General features: G+C 38.4%; 1 protein-coding gene across 1 annotated transcript in view; it reads right to left on the bottom strand.

The window, feature by feature from the left end:
* lman1 (lectin, mannose-binding, 1) overlaps positions 1-20,356 on the bottom strand; it is a 54,606-nt gene extending 34,250 nt beyond the window's left edge. The window contains exons 1-2 of the mRNA XM_010901862.4: positions 20,089-20,356; positions 15,610-15,764 (exon numbers count right to left, since the gene is read on the bottom strand). Coding sequence (XP_010900164.1) covers positions 15,610-15,764; positions 20,089-20,296 — 363 coding nt within the window. The 5' untranslated portion in view covers positions 20,297-20,356. The remainder of the gene's footprint in view (positions 1-15,609; positions 15,765-20,088) is intronic.
* Between the last annotated feature and the right edge of the window lie 1,982 nt (positions 20,357-22,338).

Raw genomic sequence — 22,338 nt, 5'->3', positions numbered from 1 at the left:
TCCTCTGACCGCTAGCATCAACAAGGCATTTTCGCCCACAGAACTGCCGCATACTGGATGTTTTTCCCTTTTCACACCATTCTTTGTAAACCCTAGAAATGGTTGTGCGTGAAAATCCCAGTAACTGAGCAGATTGTGAAATACTCAGACCGGCCCGTCTGGCACTAATAACCATGCCACGCTCAAAATTGCTTAAATCACCTTTCCCCATTCTGACATTCAGTTTGGAGTTCAGGAGATTGTCTTGACCAGGACCACACCCCTAAATGCATTGAAGCAACTGCCATGTGATTGGTTGATTAGATAATTGCATTAATGAAAAATTTAACAGGTGTTCCTAATAATCCTTTAGGTGAGTGTATAGCTAGGACATTAATTCCTGACCAAGGTAAGAACTTTTACGGTTACCACAAAATAATGCATATATTAAATGTCCCCTGATATTTATTATAAAACTGTGGATCGAAAGCCTGTGTACGATTGCTCAATGCAATTAACCTGTGGGCTGCGTATCCTTGCCGCTTGCTTTGGCTCCAATTCCATCGGTTTGTTAAATTCTAGTCCATAAAATTTGTTCTGTTTTTGTAAGCAAAATAAACTCCTTTAACTTTACTCTGCTGAGGATATTTTTTTTCATAATTGCAATTAATGAAAAATTTAACAGGTGTTCCTAATAATCCTTTGGGTGAGTGTATAGCTAGGACATTAATTCCTGACCAAGGTAGGAACTTTTTACGGTTACCACAAAAATAATGCATATATTAAATGTCCCCTGATATTTATTATAAAACTGTGGATTGAAAGTTGAAAACTTCTGCGAGTAGCCTCGACAATACTACTCGACCAATCAGAAATGTTCAGCACTGCAAACCCCACCACAAATTTTCTGGTACATCTGGGGAAGTCCTACCCCGAGCAGGGACTGTTTTGGAGGTAAAATGTGGTCCCTGGTTCTAGACCCTGGTTCCTGCAGTGGAAACACAGCAGGGAACCAGTTCCTCGAAAAGGTTCCTAGTTCCAGGGTAAAGTTCCTGTGGTGGAAATGTGGCTTAAACAAACGATTACCCAAGGAGACGTCCACTTGTGAAAATAGAGTGGCTATTGGGTAGTTGATAACACCAACACTGTCTCCGGCATCAATATTAGTCACATCCGGGTTATTTTACAGGTCTTTTTTAAGTACAGCAAAGTATTGTTCAGAACAATGTAATCTTCACCATTTTCAGCAGTAAAGAATTGTAGAAGTAAAGATGCAGAGGGGCTGCATCTGATATTGCTGATAGGTTTGGTATTCCAGCTTATGCATTTTTCTCAATAGATGTCTGTGAAGGGGACTGTGAATAAATCCAACTCAGTTTTAATATATTCACCAAAAACGGTGTAGGAGTGCCATCTTTAAAAAAAAAAAAAAATCAGTCTTGCAGTGTTCCATTTTAGTGTCCTCTGAGTGGTATGATTTCTTTTTACAGCGCATCTTGTTTTTGTCTCAATCTTGCATTTTTTTTACTCTTTGGCAGACTCCTCCTACTGGGTGGTCTCTTACACCTTGAGTCATAACCATCAATCCAGATCCATCCTGCTGTTTTGTTTGGCATGCCATGACATTGCTGACAACCACAGCTACAATATTCCATGCTGCAGGTGGTTTTGTGATTCAGAAACCACAGTTCAACAAAAGTATAGCCTTCCGGAAAAGCCTGTGGAAAAGGCCCCCTAGACCCGCCCCATACATTGCAGCACCACCATGATAACCTAGTAAACAGTTACCAGCATGTGCTGTATAGTATTCAACATTCCTTTGAGGATCATCGCAGAGTTTCTGGGACTGCATCCTATAATAGTCTAAAAGATTGATTGAATGGTCTGAAGTGTAATTTTGCAATCACCTTTCCCAGCCCGGTTGATCTCTGCCACTAGTTTTCCTATGCCAGTCTAATAACCGGTGGTGAATTTACATCTCCAAGTTTTGTTGTGTTTCTAGTCATGTAGTTCAAATGCGTTTTCACCCCATGTAAAAGTCTTCCACGTATGCAGGTATTGGAATTCTACCAAAGACACTTCCCAATCACCTTTTAAATCTATACCTTTGGCAAATTATGTGGTATAGCTCAAACTCTAATTGTTTGGATATGCCTTGATGAGTCACTAGGCAGCGTTATGTAGAAACCGCTGTCACCCATGCTGATCGCAGTCGCTGTAAAGGACGTAGTCCAGTGTTTGTAGGGGCAAGGACTTGTTCTGATGCTAACCAACTGTTGAATTTCACAGGCCAACCAAGCCATTTCAAAAGACACATTTTCTTCCCTTTCTCTACTTTCTCATCCAGAACTGCTTCCACATTAAAAGTTATAACTGTAGCCACAATTTTCAGTAATTCCTGTTCATAAAAAGGTCCCAACGATCACATCACCATCGTAATCTTCTATTCTAAGTGGCACCCTAGGAATGCATTCCTTTATTGTAAAATATTCATCTGTACACCAGTTTTCATAGCGCCTGGTAAACACCCCTCTCAACTTTGTCTCACAGTATCTCCAACCCGGAACTTCTGACTTTGATTACAATTTCTCATCATTGTTGTACAATACATGTTCTTGAGAACTAGTCTATCAAACTTCTCACAAACCTCAACAGACTTCATCTTAATAGGCCGATGGAAGCCATGCTTGTAACCACAAACCAAATCTTGAATCACATCAACATAATGTGTGTTGGCAGCCGTGAGATACCGCCACATCCTTGAATTCATTCTTTTAATAAATCTGTCAATGATACTCACACTGACATCATTTCCTGCAGCAAAATATTTTATGTTGTACTTGTCCATTTGGACTTTTTGGGGGTTTCTTCCTTTTAATATCTCTTCAAATGCCCGTTTTACCACAGGAATTACACAAAGTATTTCAAAACGAGACACGAACATTCTGATTATTGTTGTAACAGCCTCATTGCTTAGTCGCACCAAGACACTACTGTGTTGCATATAGCTTCCTCATTAAATTTGTCCATGTATTCATTCCTATTCTCACTCAGTCTCTGTGTGATGTTCGACTCCGACTTGACTTTGTGCAGAAAGTTCTTAGCTGCCACGTGAACATCGGTCAGCGGTGCTTGAAAACCAGACGCATTCAAAGCCTTGATCAGCACACGTAACAGTCGCGGTGTTAAAACAATGTCATCATAATGGGACTAACAGGTATGATTGATTAAGAGGTCCTAGATGAGTGCCAAGCCAGTCAAGCCAATGGTAGTTTCTTGGTGGGTGAGACAGTTGAGTCGAGGTCAGGGTCTGGGACCGAATAGCCGGTCTCGGAAATAGCTCCAATCTAACAGTCATACTGTTGCATTCCTTCGATTACTTTAAACAACACATCTACCATATGATGTGCGCGCTGTTTTGGACCCAAATAAAACATTTCTAAACTAGCACTAAAGGTCATTTGAGTCAAACCCTGCTGAAACACCTCACCTTTGGACAATTCATAAAATGCGTTTACATCTGGGTTTACATATTTGGGGGGGAACTGGATTCTGACACTTTTTAGAATAATCCCATATAGTCGATTAATTAATGTACAAATTAATTTAATGTAAATTGAGAGTATCAACAATTAAAGTACTCTGGATATATGAGGTGTTTGCAAGGGCAGAGAAGTATACAGAGCTCAGGAAAATCCAAGAGAGCCCTTCCCCAAAATCCACTCTGGTTTATATCCCCTAACTAAAGGTGTGGGGGTTGGTTTATTGACCTAAGGATAACAAAACCAGTCCTGAAGAATAAACCCGAGGACTAACATCAGACTTGTCTTAACATTGAGTGTCTGGTCAATTTAACATTCCCAGAACCCTGGAGCCCTATTGTTAAACATCAAAGCCACCATAAATGACATACTACACACCCCATACAATATTTCACCCACCTTCCCCCGGACATGCATACGTCATACTGGAAGTTACAAGCCCTAACATACGTCACACCGGAAGTCCCATCCCAGCATACGTCACACAGGAAGTCCTACCTACCAAACTGGAATTCCAGCCCCAAGCAGGAAATCCTGCCTACCTGTCAATCATTCATTCAAAGTGACAGAAACCATCCTATATTAACTACTCTTAGGGCTTGATTATACAACAATTGGGGTGAAAGCCAAATGGACAAAGTGTATGTTCTAATGACCAACCAATGAGCACCCAAAGATGTTTGTAACCTTAGGTATCTCAGGGATTTGTGGTACATTGCACCTCCACAATACGTCGTGCTTAAGAACTGCTCTTCACCTTGGTATTTTGATTATTGACCATGCTCTCTTTGTGCTTTAACTATTAAGTATAGAACAATTCAGTATAGTAACATAAGTTACCAGATGCTCTTATCCAAAGCAACTTAAAGTATGGTTACTGATATATTAAGTATGTGATCCAAGTAGGCACTGAACCCATGAACTCGGCCGTAGCAACTGAGCCACATAGGGACAAGACAGACATGGATAGATAAACATAGGGATTAACCTGAAGTCTGAGCCTGTAGGTCAGCCTGATGCCAAATCATCTACCAGCACAACAGCCGCAATTACAGCCGGGACGCCAACAGGAATGACAGGGCTCGGGACAGAATTTAATATTTAGGACCTAAACCACAAGCTAAAAGATGTATTAATAGTAATTAAATGACTGTCCAAAAAACATTGTTTAACGATTTAATTCATAATTAGGCCACATTCAAATCCCTTAGTTTTCAACACAGGTAATTAATTATGTCACATCTTTTCAATTCATAACCTACTCAGCCCAATCAGCCATTTCTGAACTGTTTAGACGTTATCTTTTAGAATTGTCCTTCCATTTCTGTGCTCCTAGTTTTGGTTTCATGGTGGCAATGTTTTAGCCAGATAGCTACAGTACTGTAGTTAGACATTTATTGGTTGAATTAGAAAAAAATAAATAAAAATCAGCTCCAATATGTAGGATTTCTTCAGTAAAAAACACAATTACAGCATTTTGCCATTACCCATCCGTCAGAAAGCGAATCTGCACCAATGCCCGATAGAGAATCACGTTCCAAATAAAAATATGAAAAATTGAATTACCTGTTCCAAAAAAATAAATACACTAACTCAGATTTCGACAAAATCCTTCTTAGCCTTGGCTTAGGCTTTCTGGTAGCTAGCTACAGAGAGTTTGTATAAGACTTCTTTTGCTTTGCTCTTTTTGTAGTGTATGCTGTAGTAGACAAGGGAGGAACTGACGGTTTGTCGTCCTGGTCTCTAGCTGCCATTATAGTTTCTTAAAGTAAGCAAACTTCGCCCCTTACGGCATAGTCATATCATATCATATCATATATCATCCAGGTAAAACAAGCCAAGTAGGAAAGCCTGCCTCCCAGGCCTGGGCCCGGGACAACATTCACGGTTGTCCCCCTCTGTCGGCGTCACTGATGACAGAGACCTACAGTATGTTTCAATTAGAGATCGACTGATACTGGATTTTTAAAGGCCGATAAAATAACAATAATTTGATCAGGAAAAAGCAGATAGCTGGTTAATCGGCCAATACCACCCCCAACTCTGTAAAAAAAAGTGACACGGTCAGAAATGAACAATAGTGGACTTCATTAGAATCAGGATAACTGTTGAACTGAACATCGAAGTAAATACCTGGATAAAAAAATAATCTGGATCTGAATATTAAACTGACTGATTCTAGTGTGCAAAATAAAAATGTGGGTGGGAGCTAAAGCAGAGTTTTTGCTCCTGTCTCATAAAATCAAGGAAGAGTGCCATTCTGCGGGGTCTTTAACAGTTGTTTAGATTACGGTCAGGAATTAATCACATTCACACATTTTCAGCAAAAGTGGCCCCCAAAATGAACATATATGGCCATTGGCCCATGGTTGTGCTAGGCGTGCACTTACAGCCAACCAAATTCTAACAACTATGCTTGCTAGCAAAAAAAAAGACTGCATGCTTTCGGCAGAGCAGCAGTCTAATGCATTCATAATGTCAGTCTATAACCAAGAACCTTATCATGCTCATAAAAAACAAGTAACGCTGAATTATAGTTAACATTCATTTAAATATAAATTCTCAGGTACGGTACACAGTGACATTACCTTGACTTCATGTATTGCATGGAGCCTCCGGCTCATCGCAAGTGACCGGTAGTAGGCATAGCTATTGGAGCAGGTCATTGTCATTCTGAAAGGTAAATCTTTGCCCCACTCGGAGCTTCTTGGCTTTCTGGATCAGGTTTTCTTCAAGGACCTATCTGCATTTTGCCCTGTCCTAACCTTAATCCTGAATATTCTCCCAGTTCCTGCTGCTGAGAAGCAACACCATAGTATGATGCTCCCACCTCCATTTTCACCAGATGTAGCGCTTAGCAATCTTTCCTCATGCGATCAGAATCCTTCAAGATGCATGCCATATGTATTTTACTCAAGAGTAGTGTAATGCATTACAGCAGTCAGACTACTTTTTTAATCGGTAACAAGTAACGTGTTAGTTAAGTAGTCCCTTACTAGTTCATTCTTTAAATAAATAACGTGTCACTCAATTTCCCTCAGTGCAACCAAAGTAGCTTTATGTATCATTTATCTCCAGTAGCAAGTGGCAACAAAAGATGCAAAGATGGCAGCACCAGCTCTCCTTGTTGAAGTTCATTATACACCTATCAAAGCCACGCGCCCAGCTCCCGTTAATCAAATCATTGTGGCTCCAACAAGTGATTTGTGCAGCGAAGGCTGACCTGCACGATTCAAGCTTGCACTTTACTATTTTGTCATTATTACCCTCGCCTATAACCAATCACCAGGGTTGCCGTTATATTTTGGTGGAATCTTTTGCATGTTGGACAACCAAAGTTCGATGCCAAATCCTCCTCTGTTGGATAACCAAATTAGATCACAAATGAAAAACTAAATATGTTATTTTTTTATAAACGTGATTATTCTGAATCGTTTCCAAACAGATTTAGTAATTTTTCACCTCTGAATAAAAATCATCATCATCATCATCATCATCATCATCATCATCATCATCATGAAACACTAATGGTTCATGCACATTATTGTTAAGAGATTTCAAATTGCAACGAGATTCTTGAATAAAGAACAAAATGCAAATATCTTTTCTGATTATGGTATATGTCAGCTTGAAGGAGACAGACGATTGTTGAACTACACACAAAGTATATATAAAATGCATAAAAAGTCAGGGGCAATATTGTACGTTTGCCAAGAACTGGAAACATGCATATTGCCCCAACACACGGTGAGGAAGATGGTGTGGGATGCAAAGAAGAATCAAGGAAAATCAACACCACCTCAAATCTCAACACGCTCTTTGGAAAAGTTGCAAGAAAGAAGCCCTTAGTGAGAGCAAACCACAAATTGCAGCACCTCAACTTAGCCAAGCGTATTGGAACTACAATTGGATTTGTCTGCTTTAGTCAGACGTTTTTGGCCATGCACTCAATTTGCGCGTTTGCCGACAAAGGGGGACTGCATACAAGAAAGCACCTGATATCCCCAGTAAAAGATGGATCACTGACGCATAAAGACTGTTTGGCCATTTGTGGTCCAGAGGCACATAATGAATTCCATTATCAGGATATTGTTCCCAAAACCTGTTTGGCTCTGCCAGGAAATTGAGACTTGGCCATGGATGGACCTTACAACAAGGCAATGACCCCAAAAATACATCCAACAAAAAAATTGTTGAGCTACAGGAAGAAACTCAATCCACTCCAGGGGATGTTACTCAAAATATTCATATTAGGGGATCCAATGACTTTGAAACCTAGGTTTTTCCAAAAATGTCATACAACTGATAGAACTGCTTTGTGTCTGAGAAAAGTTTTTTTTTTTTAATAAAAGTATACGGCTCCCCTTTTTGTTAGAGCCCAAATTATGTCTCAGTGTTTATTTTTTGCATACATTTTCTCTCAATTTCATGAAGCATGTCAATACCTCGAGGTGACATGCATTCAGTGCTGCTTTAAAGTATGTGAACACATAGTCATTAATGTATGTAAAATATAAAAATAAACTCAAAATCCTTATCTAAACCCAAATTCTAAATAATGACATTTCAAATAGAGGACAAAAATAAACATGATATATTCATACTATATTTAACAATAGTGATCAATTTAACAATGCGCCCAAACATGTGTGAACCCTTTTATTCAATAGCTTCAGGGAGCCCCATCCACACTCATAACGTGGAATATAGATTTTTTATTATTGACCTTTAGTTATATGGAGAGAGAGAATCAAACAGAGACCATGGTATCTTTTACAGCTAAGCCCTGTGTATAGCACATAGAATACAAACAAATATATTTAGGTCAGGTCTGGAAATAATTGGACACTGACAAGTTTTGATATTTTGTCTGTTTACCAAAATATATTCAAGATAGAGTTAAGTAATGAATATGGGCTTAAAGTGCAGTCTCTCAGCTTTGAGGGTATTCAAATCAATTGTTGGCCCCTCTTTTTCAAGGGACCAAAAGTAAGTGGATAATTGCTCAAAAGCTGTTTGATGGACAGGTGTGGGCTATTCCTTTGTTATTTCTTCATGAATTAAGCAGGTAATAGGTCTGGTGTTGAATCCATGAGTGCCATTCACATTTGGAAACTGTTGCTGTGAACCCACAACATGCCAAAGGACCTCTCAATGCAAGTGAAACAGGCCATCCTTAGGCTGCAAAAAAAAATCCATCAGAGAGATAACAGGAACATTAAGAGTGGCCAAATCAACATTCTAAGAAAAAACACACTGGTGAGCTCTGCAACACAAATAGGCCTGGATGTCCATAGAAGACAACCGTGGTGGATGATTGTAGGATCCTTTCCATGGTAAAGAAAAAACCCTTGACAACAACCAGCAAAGAGCCAAGAACACACTCCAGGAGGTAGGCATATCATTATCCAAATCTACCATAAAGAGAAGACTTCACGAGGGCAAATACAGAGGGTTCACCAGAAGGTGCAAACCATTCAAAAGCCTGAAGAATAGAAAGGCCAGATTTGCCAAAAAACATCTAAAAAAGCCAGCCCAGTTCTGGAACAGCATTCTTAGGACAGATGAAACTAAGATCAACTGGTACCAGAATGATGGGAAGAAAAAAGTATGGAGAAAGCTGGGAATAGCTCATGATCTGAAGAATACCACATTTTTAAAACACAGTGTGATGGCAGTGTGATGGCATGGCCATGCATGGCTTCCAATGGCACTAGATCACTAGTGTTTATTGATGTGACAGAAGCAGCCAGATTTCTTCTGAACTGTATATGGATATAATGTCCGCTCAGATTCAGCAAAGTTGATTGGATAGCACTTCACAGATGGACAAGGACCCAAAACATACCGTGAAAGCATTCAAGGAGTTTTTTAACACTAGAACCGCCAGGCCTTTTTGACCCCCAGTAACCGCCAGAGCCAAATGCCATTTGCCTTCATTATCATACGAATCATCCCTATTAGCATGGACATTCTCCTCCGCAGCATCACATCATCATCTACTGGGTCATAATCAAACTATATAGAATAGTTGATTATTAAAAAATAATCAATTACAGAATTTGTTTTTTTAAATAGTTAATGAAGTTCTCATCATACCAAAAAAAAAAAAAAAAAAGACTAAAAAAAGAATACATAGTTATACATACATAGGTCCGAAATGACTAGGCTGTGAACAGCACTTATTTGCAGGTCTCTCCCGGGGGTTTAATTGGGGCTATCCAGTTGATTTCAACACCAATTCATATTCCTAGTCTCCTAGATTACTGGCATATAATGTGTTTCTATAGATGACATGAATAAGATATCAAAAAACGTTTTGTGAATAATTATTTAGCCTAATACATTTGTAGAATATTAATCTTCAGTAAAATAAGCAGAGAAAATTCAAAGAGACAATAGGATGTGTAGGTGATTGAGTTTCTCCTTCCCTCCAACAGTAATGTAGATTTACATTTTTGATTGTTATTTGATGGATTAGCCTACACAATAAGCTGAGTCTCCTTGTGGTAAGTAGCCAATACCATTTGTATTATGTTTCAATAATAGCCAAATTAAGTTACGTTTTCATTCATCTGGGAGTATCGAGCATTCATCCATTGATGTCATGCATTCAGTGAGGGGTGATAAGAGCCTGGGTAACATTTGGGTACCAACGCTAAGTGGCGTGGGCTGTTGGTGGAAAACAGGGTAAGAAAACAGGTAAAAAAAAAAGGGTCTCTAAATGGTTCTGTTTGCCAGTTTAGAATTCCAACAACAGAACTATGTAATATACGCCTATTTAGGAAAATCATAGAAGGAGGACCCTCCTCCTTCTATGATTTTCCTAAATAGGCGTATATTAATAGGCGTAGCTTTCAAAATAATTCATTTTAATTACAAACTCAAACAACTGGCGTAGGCATTTGGTGGTTCTAGTGTTAAGGCAAAGTAGTGGAATATTCTGCAATGGCCGAGTAAATCACCTGATCTCAGCCTGATCGAGCATGCATAAGGCAGAAAGACCCACAAACAACAACAAGAACAACAACTGAAGACAGCTGCAGTAAAAGCATCATAAAACAGGAAACCCAGCATTTGGTGATGGCCATGCATTCCAGACGTCAAGCAGTCACTGCCTGCAAAGGATTCTCGACAATGTATTGAAAACAAACATTTTATTTATGATTGTGTTAATTTGTCCAATTACATTTGAGCCCCTGAAATAAGGGGACTGTGTATGAAAATGGTTGCAATTCCTAAACATTTCATACAATATATTTGTGCAACCCCTTGAATTGACACCGAAAGTCTGCGCTTCAATTGCATTGTTTTTTTTAATGAAAATTGTGTCAGTATCCATATATTTCTGGACCTAACTGAACGTATTTTAATCAGTCTCTGACATCTTTGAGGGATTTTTACCAAGTCCTTCTTACAGAACGTAGCCAAGTGGGTGAGATTTAACACTAGAATCAACAAGTCTTTCAGACTAACAGTATCAGCCAGAGCCGAACGCTGTTTCTCGTCATTAGCAAATGAATAGTCCCTATTAGCATACACATTTCTCCTCTGCAGCATCATCATCATCAAGCCAGAGCATCAGTTCATCTACAGGGTCGTCATCAAACTATATATAAGTCTAAAAAATTATGAATTACAGAATCTTATCATAGGAAAAAGAAAAAAAAAAGAATACACAGAATAAACTAAGAACACAGGCTATAGTATTTGCATTTGTTTACTAGGCCCTTCAAATGTACAAAATGAAAATTACACAACAAATCCATTAGAATGTATTCATTTTGATCTCATTTTGATGATGCACAAGGTTAAATAACAGACAATATCAACCAGTTTGTTTGGATCAAAGGATATCAGCATGAATAGCAGTACCTAGGCCTAAAGCAGTTGCTTGACCCGGCACAGCCAGAAGAGGACTGGTCACCCCTCTGAGCCTGGGTCCTCTCTAGGTTTCTTCCTAAAATTCAGCCTTCTTAGGGAGTTTTTCCTAGCCACTGAAATTCAACACTACTGTTGTTTGCTCCTTGGGGTTTAAGGCCGGGTGTCTCTGTAAAAGCACTTTGTGACAACTGTTGTAAAAAGGGCTTTATAAATACATTTGATTGATTGATTGATGGATGAACACAAAATTTCAAAGAATGAATAACACGGTCTACGGCCCATTCGTAAAAATTAAATTGATAGATCCATGGATATGTAGCCTCCCCAAGTAAAAACATTGCAGTGTTTTAATTAATGAATTATATTTGTAAATTTGAGTAGCAGAGTAAAAGGGTGATCAAAAGATGATTTACAGTAGCCTACCCGGTCACGGTGCCTCCCGTGATAATCCCTCCCTCCGGGGATGCTCGACTACATTGCTCCCTGTCGCTGGCCTATTAGCCACCACTGTCCATTCTTCTGGCTGCTAGCACCGCATTCCCGGAACACCCCGGACCCTCCACTATTACGCACATCTGTTCCTTATCACATCACCCAGGACTTCCCATCATTACGCACACCAAATCCTCTCTACTACAGCCTATAACTGCACTTCTGTTTGTCAGAGTCTTGTCTGCTAAGTGTTGTCTGCTAGTTGTAATGGGTAAAAAGAGTAATGGGTAATACCTTTGCTGAACTGATAATAGGTGATCGTTGGTATTTTGTTTTGTGAATAATTATTTAGCGTTTTATATATTTGTATTTAGCATATTACATTTAATCTTCAGCAAAATAAGCAGAGAATTCAAAATGATGATAGGATGTGTATGAGATGATGATTCTCTTTCTCTCCTAAGATAAACAATAACATGTAATACCTTTGTTGAATTGGTAGTTGGCTATTGGTAAAGATTGTCTGGGATTGCATTTCTTAAAAACTTTTTAGATTTACATTTTAAATATACATTTAATGAATTAGCCTACACAAGAAGCTGAACCTCCTATCGAAAAACGGTAACATGTAATACACATTAAATTGTCCAGTAGCCTATATTATTTGTATTATGTTTCAATAATAGCCTAATTAAATTGTTGAATGGTCATGGAAAACTATAATTTCATTTGCAAGTTCATTCAAGATAACTGGGGGTATCGCGCATTCATCCATTGACGTCATGCATTCAGTGAGGGTGATTATCGCTTTTTGGGTACCATTAGCGGGCTACCTGGGTACCAACTTTAAGTGTTGTGGGATGTTGGCCGATTAAGTATAAATAGGCTATAAACACAGGTAAATAATTGTGAGTTTAGAACTCTGACAACGGAACAATGTAATTTACACCCATTACGAAAAGTAATGGAAGGAAGAGGGTGTAGCTTCAAAACAGAAGTTACATTTTAATTACAAACTCAAACGCCAATTCCTGTAGGAATTTCGTGGTCCTAGTGTTAATGGGGGTCTGGCATTTACTGCCTGCTTTATGTCCTGCCACAGCATATCAATTGAATTAGGGTCAGGGTTCAGTTGGTATTCAGGTAATTGGCCAAATTTGTTTTAAAAAAAAAAAAGATTGCTTTGTAATTATGGGGTAATGAGTGTATATTGACAGCAAAGTGAAATGTATCTTGAACGAGCAAATTGGAATATTGCAGTAGAATCTACTTCCTCTGTATTGGTCTGTTCACAAAATACCAGAAATTCCTAGCGAAGGAATACACTGCCTCCCTAACAAAATGAAGACTGAATACAATAATATTTAAAAGACAAAAAACATACCTTCTTAAAAAGGTATTTTTGAAACACCAATGTTGATCATGTCCATGTGATGTTCTTTGCCTGACCATATCAATTACAAGCCCACATAGAAAACTGCTCTTTCACATTTTGTTTGCTTGGTGCTAAAACGTGATCATTAACACCAGTACAAATAAGCATTCATGCTTTCTCAACTCCACTAAATCTGGTTGTCCTTTATGGCCCCCCACTGTAGGTCAGGTTTATTGACCAATCATAGAACCGTGGAATGACGCACCACAAATTCCATGGAGGTTTTGGAACATCAATCATGTTATTTTTCGGAGTCTCTTTACAGGTCTTTTGATGTTGTAATGATGTCAACACACATTCATTTAGTTTAAGATCAAACCATACCAAGTTACTAACCTTTATGGAAGGCTGCACTATATAAATACATATTTTCTTTGCACCTCTTTTTTGTTCCTGACAGTGTTCGGGAAACTGTGCTCATTGATACCTTGAATTTCTTTTAATGTCTCTAAAGGATAGACCTTCACTTTTAAGGGTTGTAATGGTCTGTCTTCCTTTGTAAATTGCCTTTTTTCTCATCATCATGATAGCAATATACTACTTACTGCAACTTAATACTGTCTAAATAATGCTTAAGAGGGTGTAGTAACATAGGGTATGTAAGTAATCAACAAAAGTTGGAACACCTATGGGGAATTGTTAGCATCACTTTCTAGCCACAGTGCCTCAGCAAAGTGGCTAGAAAGTCATGTTTAAAAAACATTCATAACTTTAAGGAAACTCCCAGATTTACAAAATAAAAATAAACACTTCTGCTGAGATTTCTAGAAATCCTGGGAACTTCAGCAGAGTTTGGCAAAGCTACCCACAATGCATTGGCTTGCAAAGGAATGCATAATTCCTATTGGAACCAGATCATTTGAAACAAAGATGGATATTTTTTGTAATTGTTACAATAATTTCAGTAGTGGGTGCAAAATATGTTTGACTAAATGATTGGATTACTTTAGACAAATGTATGTTTGATGTTTGTGTAGTTAAGATGAATTAATCAGTCAAAGTACATGCAAAAAATGGATAAAACATTTCAAAAATATCAACTTGAAGCAGAGCATGCTGGGATAATTCTCATTTTAAACTTATAAAAATTGAGTAAAAGTCAGTAAAACAAACATTTTAAGTTATTGGGAACATTTCTCTCATTTTGAGTTACACTTGAGTAACATTTGAGTAAGAAATACGTTAGGGTTTACTGTGTGGTTAGAGACGCGGACAAAGGAAACAACAGGTCCCACGTTCGACTCCCATCACAGTCAAAGCAAATAATGAATTAGGATTTCAGTATAGATTAAAATGTTGCTGGCTACAACCTTCAGTGGATACGTTGTAGTAAGCTTAGAATAAAACTTTATATTGCGACTATTTCTGGTGGGTTTTCGAAGGGTAATATAGGCTAGATCAAAACCCTGTGGGCAGTATAAGAGTAGGGGTTTGCAAGATTCTCTCGTCTTGAACAAGTCAGTTATTGTCACCTATATTGATAATTATTGTATCAATGTCGTTCACGAATGAAAGAAAAACAAACGCTTTTGCGCCACAAAATAGCTTTGGCTGTGTTAAGTTCAAGTAGTAAGTTAGATAATAGTAAGCTTATTACTGGATAATAAGCTTTTAAAACAGCCTGTGGCAAAAAACATACATTTCCTAGATGCTATTTGTGGTGGAGGTAAAGTTAAGAAACTAAATATTTAAACTATACCGTGGTGTAGCGGTTAAAGACACGGCCACTCATGTGGGAGACCAGGGTTCCAATCCAGTGAGAGTTACATTGACCACTTAATTGCGGGCCGGCTGAACTAGGTTTGCATGGTTCCTTTTCTGGTTCAGTTATTGGTAACCTAAACTTGTTTAACATTAAAAAAAATTAGTTATTCATTGAGGTTCTGTTTTGATTTTGCTTTTGGACGCAGCCCATTAGATTTTTGTCCTTTGATTTTGAACGCAGTTTTTCCTTTTGTATAATGGTTTACACCTGTGTCATGTTTGCCCCTCCCGTTGTGTCCCGAATTTATGTTCCTCCTGCCCCTTTGATTTTTGTTAGTCACGGTGTGTGTTCATATGTCTACGGCTGCGCTGCTTGTGAGCCTTCCCTGATTAAACTACTTTTGCTTTTGAAACCTCTGTGTCCTGATACCAATGCCGACTGGACCTGAACTCCGTAAATTTCAATAAAAACTGAAAGAAATGGGAGTGTCCTAAACCTTTTGACTTGACCGGTAGTGAATATGCCAAAAATATCTAGCAGTTTCTCCAGATCCCATTTACAAATTAGGCAACAAAGCTGGGCTAGCTGGACTTTACTGTGAGAAGTAGGAACTTAGAAGGATTTACTCTTACCAGGCCATCAGCACCCATCCGTCCACGGCCAGACACACGGAATGTTACCTCAGCCTCCCAGCTGTCAAAGTTGACCATGTTTTTAGACCATACAGAGCCCTTCTGACTCCTGAGAGAGGGGGTAATGCGGACCTGGTCGGCACTGGGGATGGCATCTATAACAGAAGAGCATTACTGGTTAGCATCAAAGTTGTGGTAAAGCTCAATTCAGGTTTCAGTTGTTTCATTTAGAGTCTAAAATACATTTAAAAAAATGCTTACAGACAGGATAATTTAAGTACTCTTATTATGTCCGGAAGCTCCATTTTAACATATGAAACAACACTCACCGGACTTGACATAACAAAAAATGTATGAAGGAAAATGTAATATGTGTAAATGTTTGCACAGGGGGAGGCACATACTTTGCTGTTTAACCAGCAGTAAACAATTGTCAAGCAGATACTTCAGTTTCTTGCAAAACTGGGGGTTAACAACATAATTGTTTTTCAAGCCTGTGCACACATTTAGATATGTTCCCAAAATATATTTGCAGTTTCCCTGTGGTCAACATTGTGGCAAAATCTGGCCATGCTTCTCAGTGAGCAGGGAAATGACCTTTCCTCTTTGATATGTCACTGCAGATTTGACTGTAGATTAAATTGTAAAAATATATAAAAATGTATGTCAATATGTGACAGACTGTATGATTTAGACAATATAATTTAGGAGGTTTCAGTTCACAATAGTAAGAATAAATAAGTACTCAGCGCTAAACTATTTTGAAATAATCCTATCAATGAATAGTCCACTAAACTTGAAAAATGTGAACAATATCAATCCAGTGGATTAAGAATGTAATTGATATGTTCAGCTTCTGATAATGTTACAGTAAATGTGAGCAAGGACTTGGGCAAGCATGGAGCATAACTTTTCTTTGTGGTTTATAATAAACATGAAAACGTTAACGTCATACTGAAATGCCCAGATAAAGCACTGCCACCACACCAAAAGAGGCTCAAAACTTGGTTTTGAGAAACCTGACTCGAACAAAGGTGGAAAGAAATCGTAATCGTAAGAAGCGAATGTGAAAAACATGAACAAAGACCTTCTAAGATCGTACGCGAAAATCAATTTCAAGATTTTAGCATACACTTTTACCACGTTTGAATCTATATTTTTTATATGACTGAATTTAGTTTTTTCATACTAGGAAATATTTCATATTTCATAGTTTTATTTCCCTTTTCTTACAGTCGATACATTTGAGCTCAATTTGGGTCCACTGTGTTGCATCACCTCTTCTTTTAACAATACTCTGAAAGCGTTAGGGAAATGAGGAGACTAATTGCTGTAGTTTTGAAAGTGTAATGTATTCCCATTCTTGCTTGACACAGTATTACAGCCTCCTTTGTCATATTTTTCCATTTCATAATGCGCCAAAAGTTTTCAATAGGTGACAGGTCTGAACTGCAGGCACGCCAGTTCAGCACTGATTCTTACTACGGAGCCATGCTGTTGTAACACATGCAGAATATGGTCAGGCATTGTCTTGTTGAAATAAGCAAGGCCTTCCTTGACATCATCTGGACATCTGGATGGCAGCGTAAGTTGCTCCAAAACCTGTATATATTGTTCAGCATTTATGGTGCCTTCACAGATGTGCAAGTCACCCATACCATGTGCTCTAACGAAACCCCATACAGCCAAGGCCACTGGCTTTTAAACTGCGTGCTGATAAGACAATGGATTTCATTGTACCTGAGCCCAAGCTGTGATGTCTACTACTGTTTTTATTGGTTTTTGGCCTTGTCCCTTGCATACAGAGATCTCTGGATTCTATGAATCTTTTAATATTATGTGCCGTAGATTGAGATTCCCAAGCTTTTTGCACTTATACATTGAGAAACATCATTCTTATATTTTGGCACCATTTGTCTACGCAGTCTTTCACAGAGTGGTGAACCCCTCCCCATCCTCAATTCTAAAGGATTCATCATCTCTTGGATGCTCTATTTATACCCAATCATGTTACTGACCTGTTGTCCATTAACATAATTAGTGGTGAGATGTTCCACCAAATTGTATTTAGCGTTATACAATTTGTTCAAACATGTGTTGCCCCTGTGGAATCTGAGCATTAACAATTACAATGTGAATGTATGTTTCATTGGAAGTGAATGTGCTTATATAATGAGAACAACAGAAAACTCTCTGTTTAGATTATCTCTGTAGGTTGCACTCTGATAACCACAGGAATGTTTACATTGACCATTTGGCATGGGGGTTACTGTCTTGGAAAACTGATCTTTGCTAGGTAGACACACCCTTCAATGTATATATCAGCTTGTAACCAACATTACAGTGAGAAGAGAAGATATTGAGCCTGTAACAGCATGAGCTAACAGACTATCAAATGCTGGAAAAAATAATTGAATTACTCTTCCTTGACAACCGATAATTATTTCAACCACTATACGAAATCGCCGATTTCTAACACCCCTGTCCCAGATTATTTTTAACATGTTGCTGGCATCAAATTCAAAGTGGGCATATATTTTTCAAGAAACAATAACATGTCAGTTTCAACATGACACATTGTCTTTGTACTATTTTCTAATGAATATAGGGATTAAATTATTCGCCCATCATGGCATTCTGTTTGTCTTTACATTTTACACAGCGTCCCAACTGTAAGTTATAACAGAATGGCACAATCATAAAATAAAACATAGCAAGAAAGAATGAACTGACCCCAATTCAAAAGTCTGCATACCCTTAGTTCTTAATACTGTGTATTGCCCCCTTTAGCATTAATGACAGCACGCAGTCTTTTGTAATAGATGTCTATGAGGTCCTGAATTCTTGCAGTATAGCTGCCCAAGCGTTTTGGCAAAATGCTTCCAGGTCATGCAAAGTCTTTGGTCGTCTGGCATGAACTGTATGTTTGAGATTTCCCCAGAGTGCCTCAATAATATTAAGGTCAGGAGACTGATGGCCACTCCAGAGATTTCACCTTTTTCTGTTGTAATCACTGGAGGGTCAACTTGGCCTTGTGCGTAGGGTCATTGTCGTGCTGGACAGTCCAAGAGCGTCCCATGCGCAGCTTTCATGCAGAAGAATGCAAAATGTCTGTCAGTATTATCTGATAACATGCTGCATTCATCTTCCCATCAATTTCCACAAGACTCACACACCCCCAAAACATCAGTGAGCCACCACCATGCTTCACAGTGGGGATGGTATTCTGTCCACTATTGGCTTTGTTGACCCCTCTCCAAATATATCCCTTATGGTTGTGACCATAAAGCTCTATTTTGGCCTCATCACTGCAAATTACAGTGTGCCAGAAGCAGTGAGGGGTGTCAATGTGTTGTCATATATTGTAACCAGACTTTTTTGTGGCATTGGCGCATTGGTTTATATGATCACTATCCTTAATCACTATCCTTAAATAAATGTTTTTTTGAATGATCAGTCATATTTTCAAAATCAATGCCAATTTGTTTTTACAATTTCTGCCAGGGTACGCAAACTTATGAGCACAACTGTTCCTCAGTGCAGCTGCCGAGGCTGTGCAGTGAACATGGATGATTCACACTGTGCTCGTTGTGATTTACAACATAAGGCTCCACCCTTGGGTGAAATGCTGTATTTTAAGGGAGACCCAGTGGTTTAGATCAAATGGCACAAACTGTTTTACTTCGCCTACTCTGGGATTCAGTATAGCTACCCTTCAGTTACAAGTTAAACGCTTTAAACCACTTCAATACCGTGCCACCCTGATCCAGTATCTACTGATGTCAACATATTGCCACGATGGAACCTCCTGTCATTAACTGAAAGCAACTCTTTTCTATTCACTCATTTTCTTTACTGAACATGGTCTGAATGTTTAAAATCAGAATTACATTTAGGCCTACTACTGAAGTACTATAAAATTACAAATGCAAAATGTTTGACATGGTTTGACAGCGCTGTTAGTGGTAGACAACATACACACACAATACAGATGTAACACTGAGTTACAATCATTACCCAAATAATTTAGTTACTGCCCTCAAAATAATCAAGAACATTTCAAAAACCTGTGAGTAAATTAGAAAAGAAGCATAGTTCAGAGCGTCTGGATATCAGTTCACAAGGTGATCTGATACATCCTTTGAAAACCCTATGTATACATAAGGTTTCTTGAGAGTTTTGAGTTTTATGTTTCTGCTACTGAATAAAAGTATTTGATATCAGATCACTATATTTAGATGCTGAATATGGCCCAAGTTTTCAACAACTATAGCAAGGCAACTGCACAGACTCAGACAGCCGGTTACTACTGCCGGTACCTAGTATCTCCTACAAACGTGTCATAAATATCAGCAGTAACATCGCGGGCTAGAGTTGCAAGACAGTCATCAAAGCTGGTTTTCAATAGCACCTACATTAGTTTATGATAACGGTAAGCAAGACACTAAAGTTAACCACCATTCAAACACTAAAACTTACTTCCACTGTGTACCCAAAAGGGTATACTTCCGTCGGCTTGAGACAGGTGCGGTCCTTTGAAACTGTATTTATATTCAAACCGGCGGTGTGGTGTTTCTGCGGTAGAAGAACCGGCGGCAATATTGCTGGCATTACTGTCCTGAAATATTAAAGTTAATATCAATAAACAAGCATCAGCAGCAAGGCGCTTCCCTATGGACACCGCCATCTTTTGGTACCACTGCTGACGTAGCGTTGTAATCAAGGAGGATGATGGGATTGCCTGTAGGGCCAACAGGGCGCTTTCTTATTGGTTGATTCCTAGACACTACTAGTCAACTGTAGTTGAAAGAGCGCCACTGATAATTTGTAGTCTAGTCAAAAATTTATACACGTGTATTGTTAGACTGTTACGAAGTTGCGTTTAGTTCCATTTTACTGCCACAGGATTAGGTTTTATTTCGTGTGATATTTTTTCATCTATCGCCTTTTTGTGACCCATGGTCCAAAATCACTGGTGGGTGGCCTTATTATGTACCACCTGATTCATGTTGCTTAATAATTAGTTGTTTGGTTCATTATCATTAACGAAATGTTTCTCTCTGTGGTATACCTACTCTGTTATTTTACATTAAATATGCGTTGGTCTTTACAACAAACGTAACCTAATGAGAATAGTAATAACAGCAAAGCTAGTACTTATGATAAGGCACTATAAATGGTATAATTAAAAATTATGATTGGCCTACAGGTATTTTTTCAGGTAATTTTTTTTTATTACACTGGATCACCACATACTAGTAGAATATATTCCTTAACCTCATAGTAATAATTACATTTTAAATCCTTTTGTAACATTGTGTAAAAAATATGTTTCTTAAGTAAGCACATCCTATGAATTTGGTTTCAAATATCCAATTGAATGTATTTTTAACTGTCCATACTGAAGGAAAATAAATCTTATTTTATTCAGTCTAAAGAATGCTTCTGAACACATGGGGGTCCACGGAGGTCCTTATTTTTACTGTAAGGGAAGCTCCTCCTCACAAATAGGCACCACTGGGGTTGCATTCAATGCATTTAATGTTCCAGTTGGTAAATAAAAAAAATATGAAGACTTTCCAGGATGTTGACTTGGCACTCCAGGGTTGCCTACATCAGGTTTAATGGTTGTAATTAAATGCAATACTATTTAAAGTCATTATTTTATCATTTACGGTATGTGCTTAACCAATGGCAGCATAGGCCTGGGGAGTTCACACTCGACATCCCAATGTGTAAAATTGTATGAAATGAGATTTAGAAACTAGCTGATTTTCTCTATGAAGCCCATAACCCACTGTTGGGGAAGCTACTGTGAAAAACAGAGTTTACAAAGTGATACATTTCGTTGGCCTAAATGAGGTTAATGCTCTACAGGCCACACAATAAAATTGTTAGAATGCTATGTTCCTGCTCACTTGAGTATTCTCAAAATGCAAACGTCCCTCTTGAATTGTCTCCATTGGGGGAAAAACTTTGGAAACTTTGTCTACATGCTTGGGAAGGATTTATATTCAAAATATGAATGCATGACTTAAGCTTTCAGAGTGTGGAACAGGACTACAGGATATTGGCCTTTGGACAGACAAGTTAAAGGGGGAGTTCTTTGGCCACAATGCTAGACATCATGTTTTGCAAAAACAAAAAAATTATTTTGAAACTAAAAGCAAATATAAAGCATAGTGGCTGGAAATTTGCTGCTTTGCTGTGTCAGGTTTGGCCAGCGTGCAATCACTGAGTCAACTTTCAGTACCAGAGAATACTTGCAGATAATGTGAAACCATCTGTCAAATGGCTTAACTTAAACAAAAATGCTTTTTGACAAAGGACAATGATTCAAACAAATCCACAGCAGTAGGGCTCAGAAATAATAGAAGGACTGTTATAAATTTGCTAAAACCCAGAGCTGAATCCTTTACATAGGATGTGAAAGGACTTGAAGTATGTCGTACATGTAAGAAAGCGATCAAACATCTGACAGTTCCAGTTCAGAAATGACGAGTGGGCAAAATGTTTCCCAGTCCATGTAAGAGACACACGAAAATCCCTCACAACTCCCAATGTTTTCGGACAGTGACACATTGTTAGTTTCAGTCTCTGTGTTAAAATCTTTATTCTGAGGGTATCTTCATTCATATTGGATGAATCATTTAGAAATGATTGCATTTTAGGGCACCAAAAGTATTTGAGAAATGGTCTTCACCGCTGTTTCTAGACCGTGGTGTTTGT

The sequence above is a fragment of the Esox lucius genome, chromosome 14 (assembly GCF_011004845.1).
Source record: "Esox lucius isolate fEsoLuc1 chromosome 14, fEsoLuc1.pri, whole genome shotgun sequence".
Lineage (NCBI taxonomy): Eukaryota > Metazoa > Chordata > Actinopteri > Esociformes > Esocidae > Esox > Esox lucius.
This window is presented reverse-complemented; position numbering and strand designations above follow the sequence as displayed.